Source organism: Musca autumnalis, unplaced genomic scaffold (assembly GCF_047663935.1).
Source record: "Musca autumnalis isolate F117 unplaced genomic scaffold, ASM4766393v1 scaffold_3, whole genome shotgun sequence".
Classification (NCBI taxonomy): domain Eukaryota; kingdom Metazoa; phylum Arthropoda; class Insecta; order Diptera; family Muscidae; genus Musca; species Musca autumnalis.
The window spans coordinates 32148824-32174599 of NW_027411866.1; the positions used below are offsets into that span (position 1 = coordinate 32148824).

The 25776-nt window shown below is 36.1% G+C and overlaps 1 protein-coding gene across 1 annotated transcript in view; it reads right to left on the reverse strand.

Moving 5' to 3' along the window:
• LOC141398518 (uncharacterized) overlaps nucleotides 1-25776 on the reverse strand; it is a 270439-nt gene that overhangs the window by 22957 nt on the left and 221706 nt on the right. Inside the window, exon 3 of the mRNA XM_073975841.1 lies at nucleotides 1037-1694. Within this exon, the coding sequence (XP_073831942.1) occupies nucleotides 1037-1243 (207 nt within the window). The 5' untranslated portion in view covers nucleotides 1244-1694. The remainder of the gene's footprint in view (nucleotides 1-1036; nucleotides 1695-25776) is intronic.

Consider the following 25776-nt stretch of genomic DNA (forward strand, 5'->3'; position numbering starts at 1 on the left):
AAGATCCATTGGAAATCAGACAAAGTTATTGATATACAATACAATATCATCATTGGAATCAGAATACCGCGAAAATGTGGGAAGTGAAACTTCATAAGCATTGATTTCAGTCCTTGGAATAGCTAGGTAAAGATACATTTTTTAAATACAGCAAAATCTCGATAATAACAACTACAATTTATAGAAGTAATTTTTTTATGAATTATATAAATGTTGCCATACATATCCCGAAGGAACATACATTTCGCTGAGGGGTATTTTACCACTATTGCATATAGAGCGCGAAGAAAAAAAGCGTTACGTTCGATCGGCCTGAATGAGGTTAAATCCACCAAAAATAGTGAAAATCAGGCGCCACCGTTCTATGGGAGCTACATCAAAACGTGGACGTATACTGAACAGTGGCTATATCTCTGAACTATCGAAAATCGGGAGGTACTGTTTTATGGGAGCTATATCAAAACGTGAACCTATTACTGTTACATACCGAGCGCAAATAACAAGGCGTATCTTTCGGTCGATACGAATATTTATGCTCTCCTCTTTAAAATATATTAAAACCAGATTTCAGCTATTTCGGTGTGATAATGATGTTAAATCCTCAAAAATAGCGAAAATCAGCCGGTACCGTTCTATGGGAGCTATATCAAAACATGGACATATACTAACAATTCTCTGCAGTAATAATTACGACCCCAACCGAGACCAAAAATCCAATATATAGCAATGCTAATTGACGTGCACCTACCATTATATGTGGGTCACAAAGTGCTTTAAGCTGTCGATTTATGGTGAAGGGTATAATAAAAGAGATTTTATATCTTAAATTTGGGGGATACCATTACATGGAATTTATGTCAAAACATTGATTTATATTATGAAGTTTCTAGAGGGATGCCTAATTATGGCTGTATCAATGCTGGATAGATAACTAAAGTTTACACGGTGAACCCAAACAACGGGCCAGCAACGCGGACCGGGTCAGCTAGTTATTAATATTATTCAATAGAACTTTTGAAACAAGTTTCTTACTTACCTATGTGGGTTCAACTGATAAATACGTCTTCTGTTGTCGCTGTTGTTCCAGTTGTTGTTCTTGTTGGTGTTGCTGTTGATCGGCTAATAAATCCAATGCCGTTGGCGATGGTATCTCGTGCAACAACTGCGATTGTTGCTGCTGTTGTAAATTCAAATGGTGCTGTTGCTGATAGTGTTGATGATAGTATTGTTGTTGTTGCTTCATACCCTGGTTGATACTCGAATTTATCCTTTTGTTGCATTTGATATTGAAGTTGTTGTTTGTAATTGTTGTGCTGAGGTGATTGTTGATTTTGTTGTTGCATTTGTAATTGCAGTTGTTGTTGTTGCTGCTGTTGTTGTTGTTTACTAAGAGGTACTGCAACAGTACCAATGGCCAGCCAACAAAAGCCAATGACCAGAATCAAGGAGATTTTCGTTGTCATCATTGTGGCTATTGGGGTAGTGCGGCGACAACAGAGTTGTAGAAAACAGGTTTTTAAAGAATTTTTCACAGATAGGTTTTGAAATTTTATGTTATGCGTTTTTAATGTTTATATTGTTCCAAATTTTTGTTTCTCGCCGGCACCGAGTGTCTATCTCATAGATACTGATTTTTATTTTGTTGTTTTTCACACAATTTTCTGAAAATCGTTGCAAAACTGTTAACTGCTAGCCTAAGAAAATGAGAAGAACAAATGCACAAACTTAGCAAATTGTCGGAAAACATTTACAGATTAATAAAAATTTAAAGTTGGTTTTTATAGTAGAGTCTTTGCATGTCAATAGACTGACAAAGTTTTCATCATCACCATCATCACAATCACAATTGCCATCAACTTCTTTGGTTACTTTGCGGTCTTCATCTTAATTTGTGTGTATTTGCTTTCAGATCTGGCAAAACTTGATTTCACAATAAGAAGTTGTTTCACATGAAATAGCAGAACTCAAGGAGAGGAAGAAGAGGTAGCAGCAGATACCCAGTCTTTGTAAAAGGCATAGAAAACAACGAAGTGGGGAAAAGTATAAACAAAGCGTGCCACATGGCATCATAATCGTTGAAGTGTACCAAGTTTAATTACATTTGCATACATTTTGTTGTTGACAGTTTGTTATTCTGTTTAAGTTTTTGTGCCTTTGGCTGGGAAGATAATTATGAAAAATTAAATTGTTTTGCTAGTTTATCACTTATCAGGAAAAAGACCACATAAAATTGTGATAATCTTTGGGTGGAACATGTACTTTCCTTAACAAAAATTAAAATTATTTATACGGTGCAATGAAGGAGATATTAAAACAAGTAAGATAGGACTATATTCGGACGGGGCAGATCATGTGATACCCTGTTTTCCACGGAATTTATTTCATATGATTGCGACATATTTGAGTCATCTGGTCATATACATACACATTTAAATTGTTATTATGTACATATACATAATAACAGACCAGAGATATAGCACGTACATACATACCTTCGTCACTGGAAACGCTAGGTGTTATCTTCCTTTTAAACAGATGACAGACATATTTCCACAAAAAGTTTCTATTGAGGAAATATTGAATATCTCATGAAAATAGGTTAATTAGTTTTAAAGATATAACATATTTAAAAAACTGGGCGTGATCAGGTCTTACGGGCCCAAATAAGTACCGCTGTTCGGAGACACAACCACCATTGTCTCGCAAATTACTTTTCCAAACGACGCGTTCGTAAGCTTTGCTATATTGCATTTTTATAAAATAGGACATAGAAGAGGTACCCCGCCCCAACCTAATTTAACAAAATATATAGCCTATTTTCACCAAGTGTCATCCCTGTACATTCTATGTAATTTTCAGGGAAATCTGTTCAGTAGTATTAGAGACATAACTTATTTAAAAAAGTGGGCGTGGTCGGGTCTTGGTTGGAAAGTTTTGCTAAAATAGAGTTTAAAAAAAAATACGGAATAGAAGAGGTATGCCCCCCCCCCCTTCGAAATTCAAAAAAAAATACAACCTATTTTCACCACGGATCCTTCTTGTATATTCTCTGAAATTTTTCAGGAAAATCGGACCTGTAGTTTTGAATATGTAACATATTAAAAATGTGGTTTTACTAAAATAGCGTTTTTTTTAAAATAGGGCATTGGGAGGTACCCCGCCCCATCTAAAATTCAACAAAATAAATGATATATTATCACCAATGGTCATCCCTGTACATTTTCTGCAATTTTCAGGAAAATGGGTTCAGTAGTTTTGCAACAAGGGGCACCTACAAAGCAGATGTTCGACAGTGTCTATCTCCTCCGCATCTTCACATAGTTAAAGATCTCATTCTACAGTGACCTGTTATAAGTCCCACCGCGATTTTCATCCCTAACATATCAAGTGAGAGGAGGGAAGCCGTTCTTCGACGAGAAACCATAGGTCAGATGTGCTCTCTCATTGAAGATCTGAGAAGTTTGCCGATCTAGTGGCACATCGGTGGCCAAATGGTTTCATCAACTGATAAGTCGATAGACGTAGAGCCACCTCGAGCCAGTTCATCTGCTACCTTGTTTCCCATAATGTTGCTGTGACCCGGAACCCAACATAGCTTTACGATATGGTGTATATCCTGCAGAGCTCTCATACAATCAAGAATAGCTCTTGAATTTATGGTCCATGACTTGAGAGTCTAGAGGGCCGCTTGACTATCGACATATATATACACCGGTCCTGTAAGGCTACCTTCAAACCTTTCACCAATTCAGCTGCTTTCCTGATAGCAAGAATCTCCGCCTGAAAAACACTACAGTTATCGTCTAGCTTGTATGGGTTCTTAATTAGTGGAATCTCCGCCTGAAAAACACTACAGTTATCGTCGAGCTTGTATGGGTTCTTAATTAGTGGATTCTCGCAGTAGACGCCAACGCCAGTACCTTCTTCCATCTTGGACCAGTCTGTGTAAATTGCCAGACCGTCCAGAGGAGATATGCACTCAGCCCATGCGTCTTTGCTTGGGAAGATAACGGTTAAGGAGTCAAACTTAAATGAGGTAGGCATATAATCGCTTACGCAACCATTGTTACCTAACTCAAGTCGACTATCAATTAGTTTTAGGACATTCAAGTGTCCAAAGTGTGAACCACGCCAACACCCTGACTCCCGGAGTCTAAAAGCAGTTCTCGCCGCCTGAAACTGGATTAGGATATCCAGTTTTGGAGATCCAGAATGACGTTTAAAGCAGCTTAGGAGTGCTTTTAATCGATCCGGTAATCAGCAGTGACGCGATTCTTTGTACACTTGATCATTTGGAGAGTAACGCTTTGGTCCCAAGAGCTTGCCACCAGACCAGTCCACCATAGGTAAGTATGAGCAAGACCACGGTTACAGACAGCCAGTGTATGATCTGTGGTCTCAATCCCCAGCTTTTTCCAATGGAGTTCTTACAGGAGTAGAGTGCCATGAGTCCCTTCTTCGTTCGCTGCTCTACATTTCTTTTCCATGACAAGCGATGGCCCAGAATCGTGCCGATGTATTTAGCATCCGTAGAAAGTTCCAGGCCCACCCCGTCCAGGACTGGAGGCTTGAAATTGGGAATTTTGCGTTTCTTAGACAGATTGCAACCCTGTCTGAGCTATGCAAAGAGCTGGTAGGAATTTGCCACTTGTCAGCACAACCACATCATCAGCGTAGGCAACCATCTTGATCTTCAGCCGGTCGAGCACACAAGTGTTTAATTTATTACCAGAAAGCATAGCAGGGGTGAGAGAACTTCTCCCTGTGGAGTGCCTCTGTTAACAGATTTCCTCATGGAACTCTCTCCTATGCATGAGTTGATGATTCTACTTTTCAGCATCTCATCAATCCATTCCACAAGGATGGAGGAAATACCTGTGTTGCTGAGATCATTGTGGATTGATTCAAGTTTCATGTTATTGAAAGCCCCCTCTATATCGAGAAAGGCCGCCAGCGTGAAGCCTGAATTTTCCATATGCTTCTCAACATGCCCGAACACTTCATGCAGGGCAGTCTCCACTGATTTGCTTTTAGTGTAGGCATGTTGTGATATGCTGATGTTATTGAGGTTTAATTTCAAGATCCAGTAACCTTTCTGACGTTTTTAAAAGAAAGGAAGAAGGACTAATTGGTCTGTAGTCCTTTTGTAGAGTGTGACTTGGCTTCCCCGCTTTGGGGATGTAGGTCACTTTTACCTCCTTCCACAGAGCAGGTATGTACGATAACAATAAACAAGCATTGAAAATTTCTACCAAGATTGATAGCGCAGGCTCAGCCACATTCTGTAGCATTGCCGGTATTATACCATCCGGTCCCGGCGATTTATAAGGCTGGAAACTGTTGATGGCCTACCGAATTCTTGTGTGATTAGTTATTCTGTCTTCTATGCGGTCTTCTATTCTATACAAGCCCCTATGGTGGTATTTTATTCCATAAAAGCCTCCTGCGGAGGTCTTCTATTCAATAGAAGCCCCCTACTGTAATCTAGAAGTCCGCATACGATGGTCTTCTTTTCCATAGAATAGCTAATTTCATATATTTAGGTATGTTATCGCCATTATATCCAGGGCCTTCACGAACAGTAAATATGTATCACTTATAGGTGACATGTATAAGGTTAGGAATTCGTCCGTTACAGTTCGCAATTTCCCCGCTACAAAAAGAAATCCATAAAACAATTATTTCCTGTGGCATTAAAAAATAATGTGAATTAAAATGAAAAATATCACTGTGTGTAGTTTTTCGAGGGGTGACGTAGGCGATGGAATATACCAAGCAACGGTCCTGACCGGTTTTAACATGGCAAAGCCCAGGATTTATCTTGGTCCCTCTTTCATCCCAAGTGGACACTGACCTCCCCGTGGTGTCACCTGGGGAACTGCCTTTAACACCCGTTAAAGGTAGTGAGCTAACATGTGCCGCGCGTTCACCCATAAGAACGTTAAAAACTTGGGTTTGGGCGTCGGGTTAGTAACCCTCCCCTAGAAAAAACAGCCTACTATGAAAAAACGAAAGAAAAGAAAAACAAACCCCTCTAAAGTTGACGAACCCCGCAAACGTTTTAAGGACCATGATCTGCGAATCTGCACCTGGAATGTTCGCACTCTTTATAGAGAAGGTGCAGTCTTCGCATTGGCAGACGTACTTGAAAAGTACAAGGCCGATATTACTGCCATACAGGAAATACGATGGATTGGGAAAGGCGTCACAACAACACCTAAGGTGACGCACTGTATTATAGCTGCCATGACGTAAAGCATGAGTTTGGTTGCGGATTCGTAGTTAGTCGGAGACTAAAACATCTGGTATCCAGCTTCACCCCAGTGAATGAAAGACTTGCTGCAATTCGAATAAAAGCTAAATTCTTCAACATCAGCTTTATTTGCGCTCATGCTCCCACTGAAGAAAAGGACGAACAGACCAAAGATATATTTTACGAGCGCTTAGAAGAAACATATGACCGTTGCCCTGCCCATGACATTAAAATCATTCTAGGCGATTTTAATGCCAAAATTGGAAAGGAGAATATCTTTGGCCCAACAGTCGGGAAATTCAGTCTCCACAGTGAAACATCTGACAATGATATGAGGCTGAAAGACTTTGCAGCTGCAAAAAACATGGTAGTTAGCAATACCAGATTTAATCATATCGATATTCATAAGGCTGTCTCCAGATCAAAGAACAAGTAATCAAATTGATCATGTTGTAATAAATGGAAGACATTCATCGAGCGTGTTGGATGTACGATCGTTCCGAGGCGCAAACATTGATTCGGACCACTACCTTGTTGCAGCAAAGGTACGTACCCGTCTAAACGTTGCAAATAAAGCACGCGGAAGTTGGACATTGATAGGCTGCAAACACAACAGATAGCCACAGCATATTCCACTCAATTAGCCCAATTGCTTAACGCGAGCACTCCTTGTCCCGATAACATAACAACACAATGGCAACATATTGCCCACTCCATGCAAACAGCCGCAAAATCTATACTTGGATTCCAGAGACCTCCACAAAGGAATTCATGGTATGACCAGGAGTGTCGTGCTGCTACCGAAGAGAAAAATGCGGCATATAGAGCTACTTTACAATCAGTAGCAACGCGTAGCGCACGAGAGAGATATCGGTAGAAAAGGTGAGAAGAGAAACGTCTTTTCCGCAAGAAAAAGAGAGAAATGGAAAAGCGGGAGTGTGAAAAAATCGAGATGTACAGGAGCCAGAATGAAGTCCGAAAATTCTACCAAAGAGTGAAACATCAAACAGATGGCTTTGGTACAGGCACATCCTCCTGTAGAGACCAGCAAGGTAATCTGGTAACAGATACAGATAGCGTGCTCAGGATATGGAAGGAACATTTCTCCAATCTGCTGGTATCCAATAGTAGCGAAATTGGAAAGAACCTCTCTTAAGAATTTTGTACCAAAAGAGGTTTCAGACAAGGAGACAGCCTTTCGTGTGACCTATTCAACATTTTGCTGGAAAAGGTAATACGAGATGCAAATGTCAAAAGAAATGGCACAATTTACACCAATAGCCACATGTTACTTGCCTATGCTGATGACATAGACATCATGGGACGATCCGTAAAGGAAGTAACTGATACCTTTAGGAAGGTCGAAGCAGAACCTGCGAAAGTGGGTCTGGCGGTAAACGGCGAAAAGACCAAATTGATGGTGTCGACGCGCAAAGCGTCCATAGAGTCGGACCAACTGTGGAAGTTGGTACCTACAATTTTGAGGTAGTTAAAGACTTCGTCTACCTCGGCACTGCCATAAACACAACAAACAACATCAGTTGTGAAATAAGAAGAAGAATTGTATTGGCCAACAGATGCTACTATGATCTAAGTAAGCAATTTAAAAACAAAGCCACATCTCGTCAAACAAAAATAACACTATACAAAACGCTGATACTACCCTGGCTGATGTATGGCTCCGAAGCCTGGGTACTTGCGCAAGCAGATATGGCAGTGCTTGGTGTGTTTGAGAGAAAAATTCTTCGAAAGATCTACGGACCAATCTGCGTTGACGGTAAATATCGACGTTGCATGAACCACGAGCTGTATCTGCTATACAACGATATCAATATTGTTAAACATATCGAGATGCAGCGATTGCGTTGGCTAGGCCATATCATAAGAATGAGCTATGATGAACCCGCTAAAAAGGCATATAAATACGGACCGCTTGGTGGTGCACGCAGAATTGGCAGGCCAAGAATAGATGGCGCAAACAAGTGGATGATGAGATGACAAGGCGCGGTATTCCAGAGTGCGAAGCAACAAATAGAGAGGAATGGAGATCTCTTCTTAGTTCGGCCTATAGAACAAATGTTCTGTAATGGGCCAGCTAAGTAAGTAGTTTTTCGAGCCATGTTTTATTAACCATATTCTGACTCCAGATTGTGATAGAACACCAAAAATGAGAAGACACGTGTCTCGCCGTTTTTCCTTATCTCATCAACTTTCGCGGTTATAGGCTTCCAAAGGTTTGAGGCCTTGATGTAAAAACGGTCATTTAGTCAGGACTATATCTTCCAATCCGTTAGGAAATTTTAATTTATCTCTTGTCTTAAAGAACAAAAATTGTGAACACATATAACCCATCAAACTTCATCTGCAAGGTCAAAATCGCCATGGTCAAATTTATTTTAAAATTTTTCTCAAGTTTTGTTATACAGCTATCAAACCGACTAAATTTCAAGCAAACAACCAACTACAAAAATGTACATCAGATCTCAATAAACATCTTTCTAGAATTTACGAATCCTGGAGGTCTTAATGGTCAAAATAGCAAAACAATTGCGATTTTTATCCTCTTTTCTCGGCTTCTGCTCCATAGATATTAAACCGTTCAAAATTCAAGAAAACAATCAACCCAATAGCGTAGCGACGGCTTCAAAAAACAACTTTCTGGAATATGTGAAATGTCTATGAACGGTACTTAATGGTAAAAATAGCAAAAATCTTTTGAAAATATCCAATTTTTATACTTTTTTCTCTGACTCTGGTCCAAAGATACGCAACCGCCCAAAAATTAAGGATACAGTCAACTACAAAAATGTAACTTAGATTTCAACAAACAAGTTTCTAGAACAAATGAAGATTCTAGGAACGATACTTCAAGCTCAAAATTCGATTATTTTAGATCATTCTTTCCTGTTCAGGTCCGTAAATAACACACCTTTCAAATTTTCTTGAGTTTTTAACAGTTTGTTATTTCCAAACCTGAGCAGGGGGAATGTTAAAAAAAATTAATTGTTCGTGAATTTCAGCCCTAAGAATCGTTCCTAGAATCTTCATATGTTCTAAAAAGTTGTTTATTGAAATCTTAGGTACATTTTTATGGTTGACGGTATACCTAATTTTAGGGCGGTTTCGTATCTTTGGACCAGAGTCGGAGAAAAAAGTATAAAAATTGGATATTTTCAAAAGATTTTTGCTATTTTTACCACTAAGAGCCGTTCATAGACATTTCGCATATTCAAGAAAGTTGTTTATTGATGCCTTTGCTATATTATTGTAGTTGGTTGTTTTCTTGAATTTTGAGCGGTTTAATATCTATGGAGCAGTATCCTAGAGAAGAGGATAAAAAATGCAATTGCTTTTCCATTTTGACCATTAAAATCCGTTTCTACAGAGTTCGTATATTCTAAAAAGATGTTTATTGAGATCCGAGGTACATTTTTGTACTTAGTTGTTTGCTTAAAATTTGATCGGTTTGAAAGCTGTATAACAAAACTTGAGAAAAAATTTTAAAAGAAATTTGACCATGGCGATTTTGACCTTGCAGATGTAGCTTGATGGATTATATGTGTTCACAATTTTTGTTCTTTAAGACAAGAGCTACAACTTTTCCTCCGAGATAAATTCAAATTTCCTAACGGTTTGGAAGATATAGTCCTGACTAACTGACCCTTTCTACATGAAAGCCTCAAACCTTTGGAGGCCTATAACAGCGAATGTTGATGAGATAGGGAAAAACGGCGAGACACGTGTCTTCTTATTTTTGGTGTTCTATCACACTGCGGTGTCAGAATATGGTTAATAATTTTCATGTTGCACAGTGTATTTCAATAAAAATATAAAACTTTTGGAGAACTTATTACATACTTAATGATGTATTTTAAAGCACACAAGCAACCACAAACTTACTTGTGAGTGTGTATTTGCATGTAGGGCTCTCTCTGGGTTTGTTGGCCGCACTGTTCGTTCGCTGGATAAAGATGTTATTTGGTGTGAATGTATGTTAAAAAAGTACACTAAAAACTTGAAAGTGATTAATTTTCAAATGAGTTTTAAAAGGACTAAACACTGAGACCCACCCTATTGTCTCAGTGTTTAGTCCTTTTAAAATTCATTTGAACATTAATCACTTTCAAGTTTTTAGTGTACTTTTTTAACATACATTCACACCAAATAACATCTTTAGGGAATGATATAAATGAAAAGTACAAAATATACTATTTCCCACAAACCACACCGAAGGTATAATGAATTTCTCTCACAATGAGGGCCGCCTGATTTTGTATTTAGGTCAACGTTGTATAGCTTTGTCTAAAGCTATTGTTCAATGGTCAGGAAATTTAAGCCAGCACTTCGCTGATAAAGGGATAGGTTGAATGTGCAAATTCAGTAAGCATGTGTACTATTATACTACGGTGCAGTCGTAAAATAACAACAGTAGAAGATAAAATATATTAAAAACTATTTAACCGCAAAAATAAGTGGTTAAAAAGAAGAGATAATTAGACAAATTAGGGATGTATAAAGTTATATTACTTCAAGGGTTACCCGCAAAAGTGTCTGGTTAATAGAGATTTTCATTAACAGTGACAAATTTACCTCTATTTTAACAACAACTATTCCGTATTCCTCTACCTCAAGGGGACTATTTCAAATATCCTTTTAGTTTTGTCTTTTATGAAATTATATTAGTCTGTAGTCATATAATTCAACATTTCTTAAGTTCCATCATTTTTACATTGTTTCCTTGTATAATTTATCTTCCCCTGCCAATCACACCACAATAACCATCCTTGCCACCAACCAACAACATTCATTCAATGAGAACTAAAGCACATGGTAATATAAAATTCAAAATGATTTTTTGAACATTTACAAAGAGCAATTCCTTTGCTTCGCGTTTTCTACTTGTGGCGAAGGGAAGTGACAAGAAAAATTGATAAAAAAAAGGAAAATATGGCAAGGAAAAGAGCACATTTTCGCCTACATTCCGTCAATTTCAGTGTCGCTGTGAGTAGCCAATCCCAGCAGTAACAACATCGAAACATTCCCAGCAAAATGTTCGATGCCAAAGATGCCATTCAATCATGGGTGCAAGTAATCTGACATGTCATATTTTTAGCATCTTCATCGATGAATTTTATATGAGCGTGGACCCCAAAAGACGCTATTAATTTTTGGATCCAAAGCACGTGATTTACACCAATGCTTTGGGATGTTATTTTCACCAATGCTTTGGCAAGTCATTTTCACCAACCCTTTGCAATGACATTATCATTTCGACGAGAGTTTAAACAACGTTTTCGTGATTTCGAGTCTCCGACAACATCAAGCCTATTGTAAATAATTAATCTTATATATTTTGAAAAATGTGTATAAATAAAAACACAAAATTCATCTCTATTGGATCTACGGAATAGGTTCAAATACTGATGAAAAGATCGGATCCTTCACGACTTCCTTTGCATGGGTTCAAATGCTGATGAAAACATCCGATCTTTCACGACTTCTGTTTCATTGGTTCAAATGCCAATGAAAAGATCGGATCTTTCACGACTTCGTTTGAAACAATGTAAAAGATGCCATGAAATCACGTCATCGCATGGAACCCCTTCCTTCAAATTTTGCTGGGTTAATATTTCAGCAAACATTGGGAATGGTATGATTTTCATTTGTTTGCTGCACTTTTATGAGCATTACACGACACACACACATCATGATTAAACATTCACTGTAAAACAGTGAACATGGAAAACAGAGTCGATACGAAAGAATTAAAATATTGACCAGATAAAATGTCCTATACGGATAAAATTCTCTAAATGCCACAATTATAGTCCTAAAAACGATTTCTACAAAACATTTTGAAAATCGGACGGGATGCATTTTTTGCCAATTTTGGGTATTTTGGGCTCTACACGCAGAGAAAAAAATATGTTTGATCCAACAATACTCCAAGAGCAAAATATGTATTGTTAACATATTGTTGGATTCCTCATGTAGTATTGTAAATCCAAAAATAGTTTGTGTCAACTGAACAATATTTCTCTCTTTTCTTCGAAAATTTGTTTCTCTTCTCTCGCTATTCGATGCCGTGTTGAAAAAACAATTTTGGTGAGTTGTGGTGTGTTTGTATGACATGCTGCCTTTACCTTTGTTTTTGTGTGTATGTACTTGTGAGACTCTTGTTTTTATTTGTTTCTGTTTTGTTTCATTCTTCTTTCCTTTTCATGTTTGTTATGGTGTTTAATTATTCCTTATGTTGTGGTGGGTTCTTGTGCCTTTTTGGTTGTCTTTGTTGTCAGCCAATGCAGCAAACCATGTATTGTGTTCATCAATGATTGCAATATTATACGCGACATTTATATCCAAGTTATGCGAAAAGTGTATATGAGAAGTATATGCACTCAAATCAAAAATTTCTGGGCTGGTTTTCTGTATTGACAATACTTTTTGTAAACAAAATTAGATTATGATAGTTCCTACAATCGGTATTGTTAACGATTTTAACAATATTGCGGAAATTCGAAAGTTGTTTTTGTTTTCTATGTTTGGAACAAAAGATGGTATTTTTGGATTTGGATTACAATGTTTGAACAAAACAAATACATTTTTGGAACCAAAACATATATTTTTGTTCCAAAAAAAGCGAAAAATATTTTTTCTCTGCGTGTATATATAGCAATATCAAAATCTGATCCGATTTTCAATTTTTTTGTAGAATTTGTATTTTTTTTAGCCACAATAATGAACTGGCAAAGGTTTTCATCGATCGGAACATAATTGTGGCATTTAGAAAATGTTGGTGAAAATGCCAAAGGCGCATTACAAGTTACTATGGAAACAAAGATCGCTAGGTTGACACGAGTTTACGTTAACCGGTCGCCATAATATTTCATATATAAGGTTTTAGTTCAAATGGAAAAAAATTAAGGGGCAGGAAATCTAAAAAAGAAAATGTCTTTTTTGGGTCGCTCTAATGTACATTTGCCTTATTTTATTTTATAATGGACAATCATCGGACCTGTTTGGCTAGATGTTAATAAGAAAACAATATAAAAAGACGTTTAGAAAAAGTTTTCGCTGATTTTTATCGAATCGATCAATCCGACATTTTGTAGCATGGAAGGTAAATGTAGTTCTATAAAAAAAAAAAACAGAGGGATCGTCGAGAGGGAGATCGTCTTCCAAATATAAATCACGTGGGCGGAATGTGTCTACCAGGAATAACGATATAAGATATACATTAGGCCGGGGCGATTTGTATGGAAGGAAAAAAACCTTAATGGACCCTTCGCGTTTCTGATTCCTGGAATTGAACTGGACAAAAATGTCCACTTGTCTACGATGAAAATCGAGCCTCCCGATTTTGACTTGAAGTTTTTTATTGACGTTTTTTGGATATTTTGGCATATAACAGCCAAACTATTGAGATTTTCGATCCAACACAAAGACAAAAATTGTAGCCAAGACAGTAATTAAGAACCCTCTAATACATTGCGAAAGCATTGGAACGCTCCTTCAGCCAGTTTTGGCCTTGAGAAGGTGCAAACTTTTCGAAAAATGTCGATAAATGACACTGTGCTACAAAAGTTGACCAGAAAAATATTCAAGTGTTCTGATGCAAAATTATATCATGTTGGGATCCATGGACAACCACAATGCCTTTGGTTCCTTTTATTTTTTATAACGGTAAAAGTAGTGAAAATCTGGGTTTCTTACATTTTCAAATTTAAACGGATACTATTTTCTGGGAAATTGTTATCTGGATAATACTTCCTAATATTTTCCGTTTTAATACGTTAGTTAAGGTCTGGGGAAACGTAACGAAATCTTGCAGGAAATTCTTCTAAATCACAGGAATGTTTTGCGTATAGTATAATTTTAGCGAAAAGTATATTATCTCCCACAGTTCTACCATTTCCAACACCAAAGCTGAGCAATTAGCCCCACTGTTAAATGCAACATAATGAAATTGTTTGCTGCACCACTTGTGCAGTGTATATGGTGAATGTGCTATACTTTAGTAGGAGAAGAAACGTCTGGGCACGTTCGCATTATGAATGCAACCAGTAATACGAAGAAGTGAATAGAAATATTGTATTTGGATGAAAATAAGAAGCAACAACCATGTATATATGTATATTTAATGTGTTCAGATGTAAGTATGCAATCCTAAGGATCTGCTTAGATATAACTATAAGAGGAAATTGATTTATAATGAGGAATTATGAATAAGTTAATATTTTTTAATGAATAAAGTTATATATGAGTGTAAGTTTAAATCAGATTCAAAAAGACATTATGCCAAGAAGTCTGTTTGATAGTGATTAATTTCTAAGAGAATTTTGTGCAGATGTTTAAAATGTTCTATTTATTAATATTTATGGATCTATAAATGTATACACATACTATAATCTTCATTGGAAATTCATACAATTAGATATGGAAGTGTATTACATCAATGGTAAACTATTGAATCGTTTACTACTTCTTTGTATACCTTAAGAAATGTTGGGTTATTATTAAGTTCAGAAGATCGATATGAATTTTGAAGACCCTAACACCTTCATAGCTTCTTATTTTACCACATTGTTGTAATGGAAATAATTACATTTTTCACTTCATTTAGTTTATTCCATACCAAAAACTATAAAAATAAGTAGCAACTAAACATTTCCTGCGTATAATTTATTCATGCATGCTTGTTTGTTCGTCTTCATTTAAAAAATATTTAAGTCGATTTTTTATTGTTACGTGGGCCTACATTCGGTATGGGGAGGGGTACCAATCGGACTCCGGCCAACACAGTCTTTTTTCCCTCGGGTGTAAGTCCCAACCCTGACATCCCATCCTGAGGCACGCAACAGTCTATACAAAGGTAACACTATACAAACAACAACACTAACAACAAGATGTTTCACCACCCTCTGGAAACCCGAATTATTTTGTTGGAAATTTATTTAGATTACATTATATTTTAACAACTTTAACAGGGTATCAGAAAGGGGCTTCTCCGTGTAATGAGAAAAAGTAAAATAAATAAATTTGAAAATGTACATATATATTCTTCACAAAATGTTTGTGGAATTTATTCACTTAATATACATAATTGTTCCATAAACATCCTAGAAGGGACAAGAAGACTTCTTTCATATCAATTAGTGCACCCCGATACATATTAGCTTAATGTTGTGGTACCTACTGTTTATCGCCGAAAATGTCGCCAACATTAGTGGGGCGTTTTTTACCACCGTACAAAATTTGATTTTGCCTGGCCTGGGATTCGAACCGCAGACCTTCTGAGTGCAAGGCGGGTGTGCATACCATTGCACCACGGTGACACCCTATTCACTTAAAGTATCAATATTTTGAACAAGATGGTGATGACAAGAGCAAAAGTTTGTTTCCCACCGCTGTTGAGGTTGTGTAACATTTGTAGATAAAATAATCTAATGGTGCTTGGACTTCTAAGCCTAAGTACATATTTAGGGCGGTATGAAACTATTGGTCGTAACTGCATTTAATTCATTCCAAATCCTCTTAATTTCATTCGGTTACAATTAAGGTGCTGTTATACTAATATTCTCAGCAAATAACAAGATTTAAGCGAAAATAACGCGGATAGTCCAAAAACTCTGTCACTCCTGTTCTCTCCTATTAGCAATACCTATGTATTCGGCTAATATTACAGCTTTGGTAAAATAAATATCGTTAATGTAATGCTCCTAAGCATAACATAAATTGATTATTTTAAAACCATAGTATTCTTTCATATAGCAATTTTTCATAAAGTGTTGTTGTTATTTTAAATGTATGAAAGCAAGGCAAATTTTGTTATACTATATGAATTTTTTTATACACTCAACGTCAGTAGAATAGAACACCAAAATTTCTGTTAATGTTAGCTTATTTATCCCGAAGCGAATGAATATGCGTTTTTAATATTGTGGGGATTTAAGGTCTATGATGTTCCGTATCAAACGCAGAAAATATTATCTTTCTAGCTCTTCGCGAAATGATTTTCTGATCATTTTTCCGATAGTACTATGAAAAATAGGCATTTATTTTTGGTCATCAGGATAGAACATTCACTTTATTTTCGCGAATTATTATTCCGCGGACGCCGAAATAACAGCGTTAAAGGGGTTAAATTGACAGATATTGGAAACATCTCGGAATGTCAATAGGAGTCGCGCAGTTATGTCATATTTCTTCACAATAAGATAGAATATGACACATACAACCTCGACGGATACAATCGAGTGCTTCGGATGCTGATAAGATACAATATTTTCAAAATATTTTTGAAAAACGTCAAAATTTCTTAAAAACCCATGATGATTTGTTCAATAATATGGTTTTTCCGCGAACAAGTCTGCCGTTCAAAGGTTTGGAAATATGCTCCAGATTTAGAGGAAGATAATCTGATACGAAAACAACCGTTATTATAATACACTGAGGGAAATTTTAGCACCTTTTAAAACAACATACGAAACCTAAAACCTCAATTTCCATGACTATGTTTTCCCTCGAAAACGTGGCTTTTACATTTGCGATTTCAGTTAAAAAAACTACTAATTCGTAAAATCCGGTATGGAGAGCATAACCTGGTCCATTTATATTGGAGCATAACACTGTTGAGAACAGTCGCGGCCACCAAAATAAGAACACATATAAAATTCAAAATCCAAAACGTGTGTTCAATTTGAAAAATGTGCTAAAATTTCCCTCAGTGTATTAAAAAAGCGGTTATTTTCATATCAGATTATTTTCCTCTAAATCTGGGGCATATTTCCAAACAATTAAATGGCAGACATGTTCGCGGAAAAACCATTTTATTGAACAAATCATCATGGTTTTTTAAGAAATGTTGACGTTTTTCAAAAATATTTTGAAAATATTGTATCTTATCAGCATCCGAAGCACTCGATTGTATCCGTCGAGGTTCTCTGTGTCATATTCTATCTTATTGTGAAGAAATATGACATAATTGCGCGACTCCTATTGATATTCCGAGATGTTTCAAATATCGGTCAATTTAAACCCTTTAACACTGTTATTTCGGTGTCCGCGGAATAATTTATAGGTTTTCTTTGGTGAACATGATTAGAAAGCCTTGCTTTATCAACTGAAAGAAAATTCGGCGTTAATATCTCAAAAATTCGCGAAAATAAAGTGACTGTTCTATCCTGATGACCAAAAATAAATGCCTATTTTTCGTAGAACTGTCGGAAAAATGATCAGAAAATCATTTCGCGAAGAACTAGAAACATAATTTTTTCTGTGTTTGATATGGAACATTATCGACTTTAAATCCTTACAAAATTAAAAACGTAGATTCATTCGCTTCGGGATAAATAAGCCAATATTAACAGAAATTTAGGTGTTCTATTCTACTGACGTGGAGTGTATATGCAATTAAAAGAACTTCATAATGAAGAAGAAATGGAAGTTGTATGAAAAAATACACACAAGCATAAAGAATGAATAAAATTTATGGCAAACTGAGCTTCAAAATATGGTTTTAGAATTGGGCAGAGAGAGAGCTTTGATGCACTATCTACTACTAGTGCTCGCATGCCACACAATATCGTAACTCACTCTTCTTCGGGCATTTTGGACATAGTTCCCCAATGTATTGCAATCTCATAAAGTATTTTTGTGCAAGCCTTAAGGTGGCGGTATACCGCATACATCATTAGCAGCATCGTCGTCAGCAGCTAGTGTGGGATTTTATATTTTGTTTAGTTTTTTTTTTCTGGAAACGCAGAGTTCGCAACAGCCAACAGAAAATACAAGGGAGGCGTTTAAGTAGAACAACGAACATGCGAAACTTGGTACAAGAAAACTTGAACAACAAGGAACTAGGGTAGCAGATGCACAGTTTTTCATCTTTTGTACAGAAGCATCACTCATGGTCCACAAGATAAGAACTTACATGCACACATATGTATACATTCTTAGTTTGTAGTTACGAATAAAGTAGGCCAGACTTACTGCTTATGTCTTCATTTCTTATGATAGCAGACCAACAATACCTCAACAAACGCAAATGACGAGGATTTTTTAATAAATACCATAATATGGAGGGTATAATTAAATTTGTCATTCCGTTTGTAACACATCGACAAATGCAACGTAGACCCTATAATGTATATATATTCCGATTTTTTAAGATTGAGCTTTGTAATTTGGTATAGAAGTTTCTATTACTCCTAGGATTTTTGGTATTGCAACTAGGCTATAGCGGTTCACGTTTTGATATAGCCCCCATAGAACGGTACCACCCGATTTTCGCTATTGTGAAGGTTTTAGCCTCATTATCACACCTAAACGGCCTAAATTTGGTACTTAGTATTCGTTGGGGTTATATAACTTTCCCCCAGAAATTTGTCCGTATAGGTTCACGCCTTCATATAGCCCCCATAGAACGGTAACTCCCGATTTTCGGTGTTTTGAAGGTTTTGGCCCCAATAATCCACCGAAATGGCTGAAATTTGCTATTTGGTCTTTAGTTTGGGATATTAAACGTTCCGTATGAAATTTGTCGGTATACGTCCACGCCTTCATATTGCCCCTATAGAACGTGCCTGCCGATTTTCGGTGTTTTGAAGGTTGTGGCCTCAATATTCCTCAGAAATGGCTGAAATTTGATATTTAGTCTTCGTTGGAAATATAAAACTTTTCCCCAGAAACTTGTCGGTATACGTCCATGCCTTAGTATAGCCTCCATAGAACGTTACCTCCCTATTTCCGGTACTTTGAAGGTTGTTGCCTCAATATTCCACCGAAATGGCTGAAATTTGGTATTTGGTCTTCATTTGGGGTACTAAACCATACCATACTAAACCGTACCATATAAAATTTGTCAGTATAGGTCCACGCCTTAGTATAGCCCCCATAGAACAGTACCTCCTTATTTACGGTATTTTGAAGGTTTTGACCTCATTGCCACACCGAAATGGCTGAAATTTAGTACTTAGTTTTCGTTGGGGGTATAAAACATTATCCCATCAATTTGTCGGTATATGTCCACGCCTTCATATAGATGTGGTGAATTCATCGGTACCTCCCGATTTTGGTATTTTGAAGATTGTGGCCACAGCAACCCGCCGAAATGGCTGAAATTTGGTATTTAGTCTTTGTTGGAGGTAAAAGCCATTCTGTCCACGTCGGTATATGTCCACGTTTCGATATAATACCTCCCGATTTTTGTATTTCTGAAGATTGTGACGTCAATATACGACCGAAAGACTGAATTCTTACTTGTTTATAATATTTTTTCGAAAACATAGGGTTTCAAACAACCAATAAAAGTAGATTTTTTGACAATATTTCTTAAGGACCTTCCGACCGATACGTATGTTTGTTTATTTTTTAGACAATATTTATTTCAAGAACCCAATGACCAAAAAATCGGGATTTTAACAATATTTTCTCAAGGATCTACAGACCAAACTACCATCTGTTTAACAATATTTTTTCAAGGAACTATACACTATGAATGTGGGTATTTTGAGAATATTTTTCTAAAGACCAAGATATTGGCATTCTTTAATAATATGTATTGAAGGACTTTTAATAATATTTTTTTCAAGAACCTAAAATTGAATTAGTTCGTCATGGTCAGTTACTAGTACCAAACAAACACACACACACACTTCCATATCCATATGTACACCACCCTTTCATTGAGGCGTTTGGATATTGCCATGATTTGTTGTACTTGCAACCAGAATTGTAATAAAATGGAAACGGAATTTCAATAGAATAACTATGAGTTTTTGTATCTTCTTCTGCTCCCGTCTTCACTTTTTATCGCAACAAAAACGACATTTTCTTTAGATGTTGTACGAGTATGTGTATGTAGATGTGTATGTTTATACAGGTTGTTTTCACTAAACGCTAATATTAAATTTCACTGAAAACTCCTTATTGAATTTGTCAAATAATATAATAAGATTTTTGGTTTCATCTGGAAATGTTCACTTAACTGATTATACCCTACACAACAAGGGGTATTACAAGTTTGTTTTTCGACAAATTCATGTAACACCGCAAAATATTCGTCGTAGACCCCCCATGTGGTATACCAAAATTCATATCTCGACGAGATAAAGCGATTTTGAGAGGTGTGTCCGTCCGTTCGTCCATTAAAAATTGTACGCATGCTACAGCCCGCAATTATGGACCAATCTTCACGAAATTTTGTATGAATGTCGGGTTCAGACCAGAATAGAACCCTATAGTTTTTGGCTATGATCGTGAAATATTTAGGGGGTGAAATGGACAATTTAACGTGATGATCAGATAATATTTAGCGGGTTGAATTGACCAGAACTTTTGTGTGAAAATTGGTAAAGATGTCAGTGAAATTACTACATCTTTATTCCTGGAAACTATGTTAAAAAAATGTTAGTTAAATTTAGAAGAATTTAAATGATTACGCTTGACCTTTCCATTGATGCTAATTATGTTGATGTACGTGGTCAGATAGCAGACTTAAGGTGAGAACACAGTCAGCTCTTAGCTTAATTTTCCTGCTTAGCTTATTTCTTCACTAGGCCGCTTATTTCTTGGTATCACATACCGAAGCGTAAAATTCATGGGCGCTATAAACATAATTATTTCAATATATCAAAAAAATCAATTTTTTAATATAATTTGTTCGTAAATAATTAGTACCGGACATAAAAATTACAGCCAAATTCTATTTTTCAAATTGAACTCGATTTTATATCAAATTGAATGTCGAAACGAAATGTCAAAAAGCCTCGTTTCATTGTGGTCTGTCCTGTTGAAAACAGTACAATTTTACTTTTGCGCTTTGAAGCGAGACGAAAAAAATAAGCAACAACAATCCATTGTGTACTCGATTTTACAGTTTTAATTGTGGGTAGTGTAACCTTAATCACGCTAGAGGTCACAGTTATAGTTCAATACTGACAAATGTTTACACGAAGTAAGAGTTTTAGTCAAGGATAGTGCCAATAATTCTTGATAATGATCGGATTGCATTTAGCGTGTAAAATTTACCATAACTTATGTGGGAAAAATATCCAAATTTAATTTTTAATCAATTCGAAGGGCATATTCGGACAACTTACGAAAACTAAGTTTGAAAACCAACGCTTTACTTCTCACTTGATGCAAATTATATCAATGTAGTAGTTAGATCAACCAATTACTGTCTAACATCACGGTGCGCCTGAACCATCCTTATGTTCATAGATGAGAAAAAAATCTAAAAAAAAAACAAAAAATCGCCGGAGCGCTTTTTAAATAAATCGCGGTAAAAATTCACATTTGTAGGTTTTCATGATTTTGCTTGTTAACAGCGAGGCCTATTGAAATGGGACTAAAAAATGTTGTAGAGAATTTTAAGTGCTACAACATTTTCTCAAGTCCCATTTCGATGGGCTTGCGGTTTCCAAGCAAAAAATCCCTTTGTCGATTTTTTGGTTTTTTGATTTTTCTCACCTATGAACATTGTAGATTTAGTATCTGCACAAACTTCCCAAATGTAAGCACCTTCCACTTAAAGTTAGTTAAGGCGCACCGGCATGACCTAGTTTTGTAAGGAGGCGATACAGTTGTCCCAATTTATCTTCTATATCTAAAAAATGGTAAAACCTAAGAAAAAGTCATAAAGGTCAATCTTGTAGAGAATTTTCACAGCTACAATATTTGAATAGTTATCCAAGCAAAATCGTGAAAATCTAAAAAACCATATAAATATGACCTTTGATCGCTATTATTTTAAAAGGCGCTCCGGCGATTTTTTTATTTAATTTTCTCGTCTATGACCATTGAAGTTTCAGAATCCGCAAAAACATCTTAGGTGAAAGCACCTTCCATTTAAAGTTGGTTCAGGCGCACCGTGACATATAGGTGTGTATTTCTTTATAATTTTGGTTTGTTTCGCAACCATGATAGAAGAGTATTAAAATCATGATATAGGAATTCACATATTTTTAAATTGATGCAAATTGCGATGCTGTAAGGGGTTTTGAAGTTTTTATGCTACCTTGATTACAAGTAATGTAGTATCTCGAATCGGATAAAGTCACCAAAAGCTTTCTAAATACGTTTGGTTTTTTTTTCTTTCTTAATAGAAATTTTTAATTTTTTGAAGAAATATGTACATGTAGCCGAAATGGTCCATCTGTCTATTACGAAATAATCAAAGTAATATATTACGTTCCGCAATCATACATTTATAAATATATTTTCACAACATCCCCGAAGGAACAAGGGAGTCTTCGCAATCATATAAATAAATTCCGCCGAAAACTTGTGCCCAGGGAAAGTAGTGTAGGGTATCACATGTTCGGCCCCGACCGACAGCCCTCTTTTACTTGTTTTTTTTTTATATTTTTCCATATAAAATTAATATAGATTCAGACATATAGTAAAATAATGTTGGTGTATATTTCATTAGTATTCGTTGGTCTTGTAAAACTTCTCTAAAGGCGGATTCGGCGATAAAAACAATGGTCCATATCATTGATCCAAATACAGAATGCAGCCATTGATATGAGAGAAGTATCCCATTGTCATATAATGGAAGTTCGTGGGAAATAGTTGTTTACCTGATATCATACAACGATCAAACTAATATGAAACACGTGAACGGTAAAGAAATAAACCACAACGTAGGTCAAATTCTTATTTCGTTTTAAATTTGCATTTTTCACTTAGAACTGTTATCAGACAGAATCTACACTCAATTTTCCAACATTCAATATTCGACATGAAGTGTTATTCAACTTTGTCCGATAGTTTGTTTTGCTCAATTTCGCACATTGCTTTTAGGCAACATGCAGTTTTATTTGTAGGCCGCACAAAATGCGAGACCAAGAGACAGACTATATTTACAGCCCGAAACTAATTCCAACATATGTCATCATTTATTTCTTCCAAGCGATTCTTGACAAATGGTTAAGATCTCATAAATCATTCATAACACCCCAACGGCACAAGGAAAAGAAAAAACTGTGTATCTCCCCAGCATTTGGAAGAGAACTATGAAAAATCAAATAAAATGCAACCAACCGGAAATTCATGGCACAGTCATAGACAAGAATACCTAAGGCAATAGGAAAAAGGCCAAAGACCAATGACAACAATACCAAACACACACTCAATAGAAATAGAAATATCGAAGTAGGAAAATTATAAAAGTTGGTGTTACAACAATAACAATAATAAAAACTTCAAAAATATTGGAATCATAAATTGAAAGTTTCTACAAACTGAAAGCAAATGATGAAAATTGGGCGAGAAAATCTGTGAAAGTTTGGCGAGAAAAATTTTAGAAAATTTGTAAATCGTTAAGAGGTTAATAGTTGTGAATTGATTACTAGTTCACAAAACTAAATTTTCAGATTTGGAGTATTGAGAAGATTGTTACAGATTTCTTGTCTTTAGAATCGCAGTGCGGAACTGAGAAATATTCCGCTGAGAGGAATTAATGCATCCTTAATGATATATTCTTCGTAGAAATGTGTGCAAGCTATTAACCTCGTCAATCCGGGGCATTCAAAATCATTTCCCAGTATACTCTGAACGTGATTCTGAATTTTCTCTTTCCCGGCTTCGAGAGTCAGGAGCGTGGTGAGCTCTACACATTGAACATACAAAGTTCTTAAGCATCATCGATAGTTAAATTGTGTAGGTGCTCACTTTGTCTATAAAAATGTTTAATGTCAGTATTTTTTGAATGTTAACACTGGAATGTACAATGTTCCGGCCATTGTACATATTAAGGGAGAGAAGAGATTTTTCAATTATTCATAAAAATGTGCAATCATCATTTGAAGTGGTTTTGAAAATATTTGGTTAGGATATCGTAAACATTACTGTGCAACATTTAATTATATGGAATTACATGGAATTTAATTATACTGAAAAAATTACATTACAACAGTCCTTCAGGCAACACACGTATTCAATAATGAATACCAAAAATTAACAAACACAAAAGAGCATAAAAATTGTTTTTCAATATTCGAATTAAAGTTGGTCAATATAGAGTTCATTTAGTTTGATATTAATATTTTACTTTCACCTAACTTTTGTACTGAATTCACATCGAATCCAACCTGTTAAAAGTTCTCTTTTTTTGATGCTATTCTCACAGAGTACAGTAAGAAGTAATCCATAACAAATTTTTTTTAGAGAAATTTAACATGTTAGGAGTAGATATGAACACATTTGGTACCAATAATTAGACTTTCATTTTTTAATTTTAGCCAATGGCAGTGACCACTGTGAGATTTGCTACTAAATCAACAAACTTGATATACTATTGTTGACTACTACAGACTATGTGAAGATGCGGAAGAGGTAGAGATAGTGTATCCTCTAGTTTTTAGGTGCCCTTTGTTGAAGACGAAAAAGCACTTACTATGTAGCAGAAATGAGATAAATACGTTTATTTTCTTATGAGCCAATGATCGCATTACACTCCATAACATTGCAAAAAACTGCGTTTGTTAAGATTTGTCTCCTCTATCTCTTCAGTATTCTGTCCAATACTATCGCAGTTATTTTAAATCTTGGGAATCCAGTACATTTGGATTGTCCATATAAATTTGTCATATAATTGTAGTAGTTTTTTGTTTATATTTCCCACTTTTGCTAATCATATTTTAGACACTACAATTTTTGTCCGCGTTTTCAAATAATTTAGTTCATAATTCCGCCGAAGATTTTAACAATGTCTTCGATAACAATTTGTTATACCCAAGTATCAAATTTATGTTCGGAGTAATAAAAACAATATGCCCGTAATAAAATTAATACGCCCAATTACAATAATTTTACAGAGATTTGTTGGTTATACAGACAATTTGTAGCCAACTATCCTAAAAGGTACAAATTTACCCTACAACACAGGCTGACTTCCGTATTGTCAGTTTATTTGTATTGGTGCATGAAACTAGTGGTTCTTAAATCGAGTTCCATACTAGAGTAATTTTACAGTAGTGGGGAAATTACAGTAATGGGGAAATCGATTTAAGGGGGGTTATGGCCACTTACAAATTTTACAAAATCGAAACATTTTGTATTGGCTCATTTTAAAGTCCACGTAGAATAGAATATGTTGCAAACATTTCGAGGCAATCGGAGAAAAATTAGCTGAGATATGTGCGTTTGTTGTTGTTGTTGTAACAGTGTTTTATTATTATGTTTGTATGTTCGTTCTCCTGTTCAATCTGGCTCTGGGTCTATCTCCAGTTCCAGGAAGTTAGCTACTTCGATGGGATGTAACCACAGATCCACTGGAGTCAGATGAGTAGACTTGGCGGGGCGGGGGCGGGGCACATATTCAAGTGCTTAGTATCGTGCGGGCCCATGCCGCATACTGGGCAGATGTCTTGCACGGTGCGATCGATTCCCGCCCAATAGGAATTTAGGCGACTGCAATATCTCGAGCGTAATTGAGCCAAAACTACTCTGCTTTGTCGTGGCAGCTGACGCTCTTCAGCTACAATAGATGGGGGATGTGCTCCGATGACTGCATT